Source organism: Bos mutus, chromosome 4, assembly GCF_027580195.1.
Source record: "Bos mutus isolate GX-2022 chromosome 4, NWIPB_WYAK_1.1, whole genome shotgun sequence".
NCBI lineage: Eukaryota > Metazoa > Chordata > Mammalia > Artiodactyla > Bovidae > Bos > Bos mutus.
The window spans coordinates 25,804,625-25,818,164 of NC_091620.1; the positions used below are offsets into that span (position 1 = coordinate 25,804,625).

General features: G+C 41.4%; 1 protein-coding gene across 5 annotated transcripts in view; it reads right to left on the reverse strand.

The window, feature by feature from the left end:
• Positions 1–1,745: 1,745 nt before the first annotated feature.
• Positions 1,746–13,540, reverse strand: part of AHCYL2 (adenosylhomocysteinase like 2) — a 190,559-nt gene continuing 178,764 nt past the window's right edge. For all 5 annotated transcript variants that reach the window (XM_070369251.1, XM_005905267.2, XM_070369250.1 and 2 more), the window contains 5 exons: positions 8,955–9,053; positions 6,960–7,028; positions 6,761–6,839; positions 5,231–5,351; positions 1,746–4,833 (listed from right to left, as the gene is read on the reverse strand). In XM_070369251.1, the coding sequence (XP_070225352.1) occupies positions 4,827–4,833; positions 5,231–5,351; positions 6,761–6,839; positions 6,960–7,028; positions 8,955–9,053 (375 nt within the window). In that variant the 3' untranslated portion in view covers positions 1,746–4,826. The remainder of the gene's footprint in view (positions 4,834–5,230; positions 5,352–6,760; positions 6,840–6,959; positions 7,029–8,954; positions 9,054–13,540) is intronic.

Consider the following 13,540-nt stretch of genomic DNA (forward strand, 5'->3'; position numbering starts at 1 on the left):
AGGCCACGGAATTGGTACACACTGTATTTCTTTTAGCTTATTTGTCAACAAAGGAGTGGTAGCCATCAACATCATTGATCACAGAGGTGCCCATAAATATACCTTGGAGCTAATTAGGGGCTGGTGTACATCTTGCAGAGATGGCTCCTGTGCTAGTTATTTTTAAAACTACATTACCACTTTCCCTGTCCCAAAACTTAGGTATTGTGAGCTGCTGGCAGAGGGCTAGAGAAAGGTATAAATAGGTATAGTTACAAGGACCAAACATGCCCATTTCCCCCATAAGCACTCCACTTTAATCCAAAGGGTCAGATTTATGATTAAATAGATAACACCCAGTACTGAAAAAGCTTAAAAATAAGACTGCAGGAAATCTTAAAATACGTAGCTTTGAAGATATTGGGAAGTCAGGATAAAATAGTAGGAAAAGGATAGAATACCCTCCTCGCTCCATCAAGAACACATGTGGCTGTAATAAGGCAATTGAGGCTGTAGGGCCCTAGATTGAGATAAGGAATTGGTATTTATACCAATTAGGTGTCTGAGTGTCTGCTGGGTCTTTAAGCAGTATTTTAAAAATGAAATCAGGTCATTAAATCTTTAGGAGATAAACATTATCCATTTGACAAACAAGAAAACTGAGGCTCTGAGTGGTCAAATAATTTGGCTGAGCCACACAACTTGTAAATGGTAGAGTTGGTCAAGTCAGCCTGACCCCAAGCTCTTTCCACAATACCACAAGATAGAGAAACTGCACTGCAGTGGGTGGCCTGGAAGGACCCTGTGAACCTAAAACAGACCGAGGCACTCAAGTTTCCATCTTTCACAAAAGAGTCAAACCTTGCTGCAGTGGAGCAAACCCTATAGCTGGCTCACAGGCTCCATTGCTGGCTGCTGCATCTGCTTTGAGAAAGGGCCAGCTTTGAGCCATTACCAATTACCTTACTACTATATCTAGCCAAGGAGAAGAAAGGAATGTGGCAGAGAATTGTCTCTAAGGCAGGTTTTACCTGACTAAATCATAATAAGGGGATGAATCCAACTGCTTGTTCTTTCTCAACTCCCAGTAGAGTACCAAGATGGTTTATCCAGCCCCATGGCCCTTAGTTTAGATACAGAGGTCACAGAGGTGTGAGATTCCAACAGGGAAGAAACCATCTTGCATACAGGATGTAGAACTAGTTTAGGTTGTCAAGTAAAGAAAGTGGCTATCTTTAGTGGCGATTTCTCAAAATGAGAAAGAACAAATAGCTGGACTGATCCTTTGGTTATGATTTAGTCAGGCAAAACCTGACTTAGAGACAATCTTCTGCTAGATTCCTTTCTTCTCTGGTTAGAGGTAGTAGTCAGACCCTCTAGTCAGGATCTTTTGGGCCCAAACCATAGGATGCTGCCTTTCTGTGCTCTCCAGCTAAGGGCAGCACAGAGAGGCTTGGGGAACCAAGAACCAGGCTTTATTTAGTTTCTCTGCCTTAAGCCTATATGTCTCAACTCCCCAGAGGGGTGGCTCCAAGAAAGCAGGTTCTTTATACACATAACAGGGTGGGAAGTGGGGGGAGGGTGACATTTATGACTGGATTGATCCACCACGGGATAAGGGACTCAAGGCTAAGGCCGCCTATTGGTAAGTGCTTCAGCTTTTCATATCCTTGCGCTACAGCGGGCTCTCTAGCCCGTTGCCCAGAAACCTCTCTCATCTCTGAATTCCTAGTTTACTGAAGCAAGGAATACTCTCAGTACCAGAATCCATTTTAAGAATATTTTATTTATCTTTTGAGATTACATATTCATTATTGCTGATCTAATACAATCACTTAGACATAAAGATTTCCAAGAGCCTCTCAGAAATGGCAATCATTAGAGGTTTTATTTCCTTTCAGTAAGATGACAATGAGAACTAGATGATTATTTATATATATATGTATGTATATATAGTTTAGAACTTGTCCACATATAATTTGCTGGTGTTGCCTATTTTTTTCTGTAATTTTCCTTTATTAAAAAAGCTTAATGCAACAATGCATTTTGATTTCTTTTTTTTTAAAACCATGACAAAGTTAATTTGGCGAAAACCACAGGAGCAGCAGTTTCAGATCTGTTCAGAGAAAAGCCAAGCAGCAGAAAAGCTTCGTAGGAGCATGTGGCCATGGGGAGCCGTGGCCATGGGGAGCCGTGCTCATATAGGAGGGAAGGATTAGAAGCCAGGAGGGCAGAGGGAAAGTAGACCATATACCAATTTTTTTTTTTTTTTTTTTTTTAATGAGAAAGAGAAAATATTTCTATTAAGAAGGCAAAAAAAAATCCTTGAAAATGAGCACAATTCATTGCAGAGAAAATGGTAAGACCTTACAGGCCAGGGCCACATAAAAAGAGATCATTAGTCTTCTTTCCCAGGCTTCCAGATACCTAGAAATGCATTTAAGGTGAGAGCTTAAGATGCATCCAGATACCCAGGATGCATCTAAGTGAGGGAAGAAGACACTTTTGTTCTGATTACCTGGGCAGAAAGAATAATGACCGAATTCCAACACCAAAGTAGAACCCATATACTTAGGAGGCCTGGACCCCCTTCTCATTAATGGTCATGACACAGAGTCCCCAGAAAGAAAGGACGAGTGGTCACCTGAAACTCAGGCAAACACCTCACCATGGGCAGCAACATGGGCAACCTAACCTAGCAGCCCAGTGTGGCTCCTTCTTCATGTGGAATGGTCTCTTCACTATGGCAAGGCGGAGTATGCGCTGACAGGATCAGCACATGCTTGTGGGTTCCACAGGCAGCTGCCAGGCTTTGCTGAGAAACAACAGGTTATGACTTTTGGCTTAGGAACATAATAGGTTAGGGCCCAGATATCTGCCTAATAGAATCATCTCTGGATATAAGATGAGATACAAATCTCATCTTTTGAATCTTCTGCAATTAATCCAGTTAATGAATACAAAAGCCAGAACTGGGTAGGCAAAAGGAAGAACTGAATGGCCTAGTGGAATTTTCAACATTTATGATCTTCTCCATGAAAAAATATAGCCACGTATATGGCATTTTTCCAGTACTTGCTAAGATATATGGCCTCTGAGGAACCAGATTCTATGAGTTGAGACTGTACTATTTAATGAGGCAAATAGCCATTTACCTAAGGTCTACCTTCCTACCTCCAAAAGGAAGGTCATTTCCAGATTAGCTCTGTGGGTATATGTGAAGAGCAGGAGAAGTTAGAGAAGGTAGAAATCGGAGGGCAGAATTAGGTTGGGAAGGTTATGGTGATTCTGGGTGCTCTGTTGTTTCCTTGAGTCACCCTAGTCTTGAGACTTTGAGGCAGACCAGGATAAGAGAAAAAACAGAAAAACAAACAGTGTTAAACAGGATTGGCAGAGGGGAAAAGGACTGATTTCATTCCAGATACCTAGGGCCACTCCAGACTTTACCTCTTGGAACCAATCCGGTCCCAATGGAACCCTTGAGACTAACAGGTCAGTCTCCAAAAGGAATTCAGCTCTTAGGTGGGACACAACATTTCAGGCTGCTCATATTACATTTTTTTTTGTAATTTCAGAGTTTACTTAAGAAACTACCTCCAAAACACAGAATCCCAAGATAGAAAAGGGCAGAACATAAAGTGATATCCCAGCAGAGAAGAAAGACCACAGACCAAATTGCAGAGACATTAGATCTCAGTTTCATCAATGGCAATGGCCAAAGGGATGAATATTTGATGAGGTTCAAATTAGTCAACCTAGCTGTGATCACATAGATTCAGTTTACAGTGTCTTCCCTATATAGCTTAGCCAGTTAAGCTTCAAAGCCCTTCCCAGGAGACAAATAAATATATTCTGCTTCTTTAGGGTGCTGAGCTGTGGGCTGCATTTCTGAAGCCCTGATCTCCCGGGTCCCTTGGAAAGTAAGCCACTTCCTGCTCAGCTTTAGAAGGAGTTTTAGGCAATTGAAGGAAGTTTCTGGAAGCAGTGTTTCACAACAAGCCTCCTTTTTTCTGAGATAGTGCCAATCTGGAGGGGGCCTCCTGGGAAACTATCCAGTTAAATGACAAGGAAGTAAAATTATGGGCCCCAGTGGGGCTGGCCCTCATTTCCTGAGCAGAGGCTAGGTGGGTTAGAAAGATGGCAAAACAAATGTCTGACAAACATCAGAGCTGCTGAGGAAATAGTAGAGGCACATTCCTCTTGGAACCTGAAAGTGTTAAAATGGACATAAATATTCAAGGGGAAAAAAAGGAGTCCTGGGTAAGGAAGGAGACTCCCAGGAAGCACAGGCACAGCTGAGATCTCGGTGCAGTTTGCCAAAGACACAACACTCCTTCCTTCCCAGCCATTTTATAAAGAAGGCAGTGATAGTGAGGGTCAAGGCTGGGAACCCAGGCCGTGTTAACTCAATGGCTTCCAAAAGGCCTCACCTGGGGAAGGGCCAAAGCTAAGAAAGGCAGCTGCTAAAAATTTATTCCAGAAAACCCCAGAAAACAAGGAGTCTGAAATCCACAGATGAACTCCTGAGCCTGGACTACAGAACGATGACCAGTGCTGAGGATTCTGAGTCAGTGGGGAATGATGCAAAAGATGCACCGGGAACCCCATTTCTTTCCTTCCTCAGCCTGTCCCCTGTGGCTCTCACAGCCCTTGGGACAGCAACCACACTCTGGGCCGAGGAGACAGGCACAGGATTCTAGATTTTAATAAATAAATAACCTAACATAGAGGGTGAGCACGGCGGGCAGCTTATTGGAGAAGCAGTTTGCTGGGTTCTTTCCTGTATAGGAGTGGAGAAAAGACTTGGAGTTGTATTCCTTAAAACTTCTGGCTTGAGTTACAGGAACTTAATACCTATAGGGAAAAAGAAAGATGAGACTGTGATGTTATCAGCTTGTGGGGATGCTGGGACATGAAGAGACTGCCTAAAGGTGTAATGAGGAGGCAGGCACTTTTCTGGAGTGCGTGGTGAGGGTAGATAAATGCAGTGCTTTTTCATATCAATGAAAAAGGTCAGATTTTCTCTAGACAGGGATAAACATCATATCAAGAAGATGAAATGACAAATCAAGAAAGGGAACACTATTTAATGTTTGGACATGGCTTCAAAGAATCCTTTGGGGGTGGCAATGGGGAAAGTGGGTTTATTTTTCTGAGTTCATGGAAATATGGTGATGGATGCCAAGACCAACTCCAGTGCAGGAAGCTCATGATTACCCAGGCTTCCCCATTTTTAGGGAGTTCAAGGTACCTGTAGTAATTGGGCTTGAAGGGCCCATTCTTGTTGAGCCCTAGATACTTGGCCTGTTCATCTGTCAGCTCAGTCAGGTGGGCATCAAAGGTGGGCAGGTGTAGGCTGGCCACATACTCATCTGAAACAGATCACACAAGACCCGGTATAAGCATTCATGCCTCTTGTCTGGCTGTTCTCTCCAGCCTTAAAAAGTGGAAAGTGTCAGTCACTCAGTCGTGTCTGGCTCTTTGAGACCCCTTGGACTATAGCCCGTCAGGCCCCTCTGTCCAGGGGATTCTCTGGAGTGGATTGTCATTCCCTTCTCCAGGAGATCTTCCCAACCCAGGGATTGAATCTGGGCCTCCTGCATTGCAGGAAGATTCTTTACCATCTGAGCCAGAGAATGTCCCAAGACACCTTCTAATTCTTGGAGCTCAACTTTTGCTCACTGGACCCCAATTCTAAGGAATGGTTGCTTGGGCTTAAGCCCAGTGCTTTTCAAAAGCATAACATTTCTTCCTTACAAGCTATTTCAGCCTGGAACCTTTCCTTCTCCACAGAAAAGTGAGCGAGAAATGAAAGCAGCAAATCAGCCTGAGAATGCAAAAGAAAGGATGGGAGAGTGGAGGGACTAAAAAACAGGAAGCTCCTGTGTTAGTTCTGCCCTAAACTTGATACTCTGGGTCACTCAGGAAAACTAACACCTGTGGAGCTCTGAAAAGAGTGAGCGAGGACCACCCTACACTATTGGCTTTGTTTTCAGTCCCCCTAGTTCTTAGGGGTTTTTAGTTATATTCAGAATTTTGTGTCACTTCCTATGTATTGGTTTGGTCTCCCTAACTTCATCATACATTCAGTTATGGACTATTAGACTTCTTTATATTCATCCAAAGTGTCTACTAAAGGGAGAATATATTGACTGCTCACAGTTGCTGTGCATCTAATGCTGAAGCAAAACAAAACCAGAAGCTCATTTACTCCCCCGATTTTTGGTTTGGGAGTTTATAAACAGACTCTCAGTTCAGGCGCTTGTGACAGTATTCTTTAAAAATTTAAGGCAGTTTAATGTTTCTCTTATATGAAACAGCCACATAATTAAACTCTTAACAGAAGCTGTTCAGAGTCTTTCCTTTGGCCTGAAATAACAGGGTCAGAGTTAGGAGGCGGGAACAGAAAAGTTTGGTAGGGGCCATTCAGCAGCCCAGGACTGGAGCAAGTCAGATGCCACAGGGTTTTCCTCTCTTTTGGGGGGAAGACTTTTTTTTTTCCTTTGAGATTCTCTTTTTGTATAATAGATACTTTGAGAAAGTCCTAAAAATTCATAGACAGGTAAACTAAATCACAGCAAAATGTCCTGACTTCATCAGGGCAACCTATTTGGAAAATGTGATAAATCAACTGGGGATGGAGTATAGGAAGTCTAGCTCCTACTTTACAAGATGCAAATATCCTTTTTTTACTCCTAAGAAATATAATGTCCCCCAACTTCACTTAGTCTCTGACTCTGAGCTACTTGGTAGGGAAGAGGATAAAAAAGCTCATGCTTACCCATTTTCTTGGGCAACAGGTAGACATCTTGCTTATAGCGACCCTCGGGAGCATTGTAGAGCTCTATCAAGGCTAGAGCCTAGAAAAGCAGAGATGGATGCTGACAGGCCACTCACAGCAACCTACCTTGTTTCAAGTGAAACCTTCATAGGCTAGTGCCCTTCTCCAGCCCACTGCTTTCCCACTCTGGAGGCCTTACCTGAGTTGTAGCAGTGATTGAGAGCACAAATGTAGGCACTGTGGAGCAGCTTAGGTTCAGCAGACGGCCCTAGAGTGCAAGGGTTAATACACATAGGGGTTGGTTAGACAGAGTCTCTGACTTGGTGCAATGTGAGAAGAACATGATTGCCATTTTCCAAACACTTCTCAACTAACATGCTGGACAAAAAGCAGTTGTTCAATCAATGGAAATGAACTGGTTGACCTTTGAGTGAAATGTTAAAAAGTTCTGGAAAATCTGATGAAGGTAACAAGATAAAAGATCTCTAGGTTTATGTAAAAAAGAATGGAAAAAAAATAGAGGTGGTCACTTGACACAGAGGCTTATGCCAAGGAAGGCTATATTTCCCTTGAATTTTTACTTTCTATTACAGAATATCTTCCTTCTGGGGCATTGCTATTGCTTTGAAAAAATGTCCTAAACAACGATCTGGTCAAATTCAAGGGCAATCTCTCCAGGTTGTGATGGGAGATATTTTTTGCTTTAGGAGGCTGCGATAGTTTCTGTGCTTCTTCTTCAGCCTGCTTCTCCTGAATTCAAGGGCAGTCATGTATTTCCAGTGGGTGATTCAGAGAGTTAGAAGGACTAGAACCTTACCCCAATGCCATCCTTTACTACTTTATTTCCTAGGAAGCTTGACCACAGTTTTTGCTCAACCATAGTAGCCAAAAACAACTGTGGTGCTAGCTTTTGTCACCAAAATTACTAGATGGGACCTCTCAGGGCAACTAGAAATAAGTCACCAGACAGTGGGCTGACTTTAAAGCAGTCAGTGAATATTTAACAATCTGCCCATCCTCTCCCTGTACGTACTCTTGTACATATGTTATAGATGCCCTAAAGTATTTGAGAAGGTGAGAAAAGGTGAAGAGAATAGGCAGAATACTCCAAAATTTAAAGGTCCTTAGGTGAATACAGCATATGTTTTACATTTTTATATTGTTTCTTTAATTAAGAAATAAGACTGAAGATCAAAACTAAGGAAAGTATTAGTATTCTCCTTGTAACCTTGGTATCTTTCCCTGAAGAAGGGAAAAGTGTCAAGGTAAAAACAGGGCATTGTTACCGCTGTCAGAAATCTAGGATAGGGAAGAGAAGCTGTCAAGAAAGGGAATGTGGCCAAACACTGACATGGAAGTCTAAGTGGAATGAAAAGGCAGACTTCCCTGGTGGCCCAATGGTTAAGACTACACTTACAATGCAAGGGTTGCAGGTTTGATCCCTGGTTGGGGAACTAAGATCCCACACGCCATGAGGTGTGGCCAGAAAAAAAAGTGGAATTGAAGTCAAAAGGAAAGCTGAACTAGAAGTCATGAACGTGAAAGTGAAAGCCATTCAGTCATGTCAGAATACTGGAGTGGGTAGCCTTTCCCTTCTCCAGGGGATCTTCCCAACCCAGGGATCGAACCCAGGTCTTCCCGCATTGCAGGCGGATTCTTTACCAGCTGAACCACAAGGGAAGCCCAGAAGAAGTCATAGGGAATTATCAGTCACACGACCAATACATAACTGGCTGGCTCAACTTAGGGGAATGGACACTCAGAAACAAGGAACCTATTAGCAAAGACAGGACCTTCCCAGAGTTTGCCTAAGACTGTCTTAGTTACAGTCAGGAATATCTACTTTGTGCCTACTGATTAAACCATCCCACAAATGACATTATCTCTTTGTAAGCATCACTCAAAGTGTCAATGGTTCTACCCATTAATTCCTTTTACAGTAATGTCATTGTCTGACTCAACCTGCAGAGTGACATGGAGACAGGATAATTGGTGAAAAGTGGGGAACCAAAATAGTTTTCTTAATTGCTGAATGAAAAGACCTTTCACAATTAGATATAAAATCCATTTGGTAAAGTAGTTAAGCCTCTTCTTAAGAGGAGTTGAAAGCATGAGAGAACGTGAGGGAGAGGAGACCTGGGTACTGCAGTTTCTCCTGCCAGGGGAGAATCGCTCTACCAGCTACAGATCTTACCTCTGCCAACAATACTATCCTCTTGCCGTCAGGCCATATTACATGATCAACTTGGGATCTCACTCGCTCCCACGTCAGTTCTGGTGTCCGCAGACTTGCCTGGAACACATACAGCAAGCACATCATCAGCTGTGCCAAGTCCCACTTTTTGGATGGAAAGATGTTGAAGGGAGCCATTTCAAATAGCAAGTTGAAAGAAGCAACCAACATGCCAGATGGAGAATACCTGTCCTGGGTTGATTAGGACTGTTCCATTTCAGGGGATTTAATCTTAGGCCCAGCCAGGGGAGGGATCACTCAGGATGTCATTCCACAACATATATTGTGCGCCCACTCTCTGCTGAGCACAGTAAAAGGTGCTATGGGAAATACAAAAGAAACCAAAGACATGGTTTCTGCCTTCAACAAGCTTGTACTTTGTTTCGGGACACAAAACAATACATTTGTGAGGGGATAAATGCCTTTAATACTTATGAAGCAACATGCAAACAGTGCAAATTAATACAGTGCAAACTGAACACGTAAGTGCTGAAGAGACACAGGAAAAGGAGGGTCAAAGCTGAGTGAGATTAGTTAGAGAAGGCTGAATGCCCTACAAAGAGCATGCGGGGGCCCAGGGTTCTGCCCTCATGTTCCAACGTCCCAGGTTCCACCTTCTCAATGAGGGTGGTTCACCCTAAGGTTACAGAAGCTTTGTGACCTAGGTGCAAATGTGAGGTAGCCTTTAGAGCAATGCTTCATGGTAGAGTAAAGCTCCCAGTGGCTCACCCTCCTTCCATTTCTGTATAGTGTATATTCCGAGAACAAGAGAAGAAATGTTAAGTTTATTAACGGCAGCAATCAAATAACAGTCACAGGGTTTAGACTTAAGACCACAACTTCCCTCCTCCAAGAGGCAATGCCTAAAATAGAAAGGGAGTCTGTACTCTAAGACTCATTGGCTCAAGTTGGTAACACTGAGAAGTTCTGCCAAATAGTAGTTTTCAGACAAAGAAAGAGAAACACTAGTTATACAACAATCATTTACTAGAGTATATACTATATTCTAGGCATTTTAGCAAAGAACACTATTATAGATAAGACTGTGGACTCCCCTACTGGACTATGAGCTGTTTATTGACAGAGACTGTATCTTTTCTTTACTAATCCAGTGGGAAAGAAAGACATATAATTATAATTATATTCAGTATATTTAGGACTTTATTAATGGTCTGGACCAGTTCTTTATTAGGTAAATGGGAAATATAAAATCTGTTGAGATGTCAAGTTTCATAAATTAGTTCAACTTTTCTAGAGGGCAGTTTGGCAGTAGCTAACAAAATTATTTATTTTACCTAATCAAATCACTTTGCCCAATCAAATTCACTTTTAGGGCTCTATCTTATAGAAATACTTGTTCAAGTTCAGAAATATAAGTGCCCAAGAATGTTTAGCCCAACATTATTTGTAATAGCAAAAAATGTATATCAACATGGGAATGGCTAAGTAAATTAGGATAATTCCATACAATGGAATATAATGTAATTCTTAAAAAATATTAGTAGATCTGTATTTGTTAACAAGAAAACTACACATTATTGTTAAGTGAAAAAATCTAGTTGTAGAAATAATATACTATAATCTCAATTTTGTAAAGTTTTTACTCCTTTAAGATATATTTATCAATATATTGCTTGAATTTTAAATTAAGCAAGCATTACTTTAAAATTAGAATTTTAAAGAGAAATTTTATAAATAAACACTGTAAATAGAATTTTAAAAGAATTTCAACAAATAGGCCATTTTGGGAAGTTAAGGATATACAAAGTAATTCCTTAGCTTTCAGAAATATTACCATGGAGGACAATAATCATGTAGAGACAAGAGATAATCCTTGGTAACACTAGCAACTTTTTCATTGAGATAATGGGACTTAAAGTATTTCAAGTTCTTGGTGTTTTATATCCCTAATCTTCCACGGGACAAGCAATCCTTGTGATTGGAAGTAAAGAGCCGACACAATAACAATAAAAGTCTCAAAAAAAAAAAAAAAAACCAACAAAAACACAATAAAAGTCTCTTGTTTTAGGAAGTATTCCCTGAAAAAAAAGATATAGTAGAATCAAGAAAAGGGAACTTCTTAGGAACATCATAAAATAATCCATGTTTAGTAGAGGTGACTTATGACAGAACTGGGATGGCTATGATGCAAGCAAAAGACCTGAGGGTTTCAAATGGGGTTTGAAAGGAAACTTGGTTAAGTGACCCCTGGCACTGCCCAGGCGACTCCAATAATCTACTGAAGTGTATTTGCCATTCACACTCCTTGAGAGAAGATTTCCTATGGCTAGCAATTTTACAAGAATTTCACCTAGAGACATCCAATGCCTTTTCTGTGAATTTATAGTCACTAAGCAATCTACAATGAAAAAGATTCTCTATGCTCACTCCCTTCCCAAAGGGTACATCCCACTGTAAAGCCAAGAACAACTGTGGTTCTAGTCCTGTGAAGCATGGAGTCGGTAGCAAGTCTCAGGTGGGAAGTCTGTGGTTGGCAAAAATTTTCAAAGAATGTGCACATAATGGTTTAGCTACTTGAACTGTGAAGCTTACAATCATACAGGTTGTCTGTGCGACACATATGGGTAAGCAGGTCTCTTTTCAAGAGAAAGGAAGTATGTGAAAGAAAGACTTGGCCAAAAGGCAGCTGAGAGTACAATCTCCATCACAGGTTCCCTGAGTATTCATGGTCTTATTTTTCAGAAAATAACATAGGTTTCCAACTCTTTCCATGGGCGATTCCATCTTAAAAATGCAGCAGTCAACGTTTCAAGGTTAGGTTAACTGTAAATTCTTTCACAAAAAAAAGACCCTTACATTTTTTGTCACTAAAAAATCTGGATAAAAATTTACCAAACCATTCTCCTTTGCAGTTTTGCTGAGTTAACTTATAGTGACTCTCCTCTCTTTTTATCACACTCTGCATCCAGTCCATGTAGCAAATCCCATTGCTACACAATATATCACTTCTTCACAATATACTGCTACCTTCACATCACTTCTAACCACCTCCATTGTTTATCCATCCATCTAACCCAAGCTACTGCCTACTGTTGCTGGAAATACTGAAAAGAGTCTTCTATCATCTCTATCACTACTCAAGCTCCGTAAGTATTTCATCATGTAACAGCCAGGGTACTCTTTTAAAACATAAGTCAGATTTCATTAGTCATATGCTCAAAACCTTCCAATGGCTTCTCTAGTACAAAGAATAAAATCTAAAGTCCGAGCCACGGCCTAAAAGCACTACATAACCTCCTACCTCCTTGCTGCCTGCCTCTTATCCTCATCCCCTTATCCATTTTGTTCTTGCCACAATGGCATCTCTTCTGTTCCTCAAACACATCAAGCATGTTTCTACCTCATGTTCTTTACTCATCAGCCTCTCTGAATAGTCATTCACGCTATGCCATGCTAAGTTGCTTCAGTTGTGTCCGACTCTGTGCGACGCCATAGACAGCAGCCCACCAGGCTCCCCTGTCCCTGGGATTCTCCAGGCAAGAACACTGGAGTGGGTTGCCATTTCCTTCTCCAGTGCATGAAAGTGAAAAGTGAAAGTGAAGTCGCTCAGTTGTGTCCGACTCTTAGCGACCCCATGGACTACAGCCTACCAGGCTCCTCCATCCATGGGATTTTCCAGGCAAGAGTACTGGAGTGGGGTGCCATTGCCTTCTCCGAATAGTCATTCAAGCTTTGTGCAAATGTTATCTCCTCAAAGAGCCTTCTTTGACTGCCCTACCTAAGCAGCATCCTCAATGCACTCATCTTTCTGTTTTACTTCAGTATTAGGCACTAACTGACATAACTGTCTGTTTAGTCACTGTTTCCCACACTAGAATACAAGCTCTAAGAAAGGAGGCATATTGTCCACTGCTACTTCTTCAGCCAGTTAGTACTAAGCACGGAGCAGAGCAAGAACTCAACACAAATTTGCTAAGGAGTGAACGAACATTCTGGAATCCACGATTACTTGAGTTTGCTATTTCCTTAAATTTCATTTATGTGCCCTGTGACACTACCATTGAAGACAGAGTAAACTTTTCCAAAGTGATTCAATCATAGGCTGGACAGTTTAGAAATATTAATATCTTTGACCACTTAATAAAGGGGCAGTATCACACAAAAGTAAAACTTAACCAAAAACAAAAAAAAACCCAAAACCAAAAAATCCCCCACAAACCTCAAAAATAAAAACTAAACAAATTACTCATTATAAGCAAAATATCATGGTAAGACAAAGTAATGGAGTCATGCCACTCAAAAACCTCAAGGGTAGAAAGAGGCTCTGGTAGGTTGTTTTTTTCCCAGCTATTTTTAATAACAGAAGAATAGAACACAGAGTTAAAAAGAGAAACCATTTAAAATAGATGTCCAACAAGCTCCCAGTATATCCACTGATCCTTACCTGGCAACGCTGAAGCTCAATCAGAGCAGCCCTCAGTGGAGATGAAAGCATGCTTTGCTTGAGCCATTTACCCAGAGAGAAATATAGCTGTTCCAGAAAAGTGCCAGAAAAATGTAAAACCAGAGGCAAAGTCACACTGAGA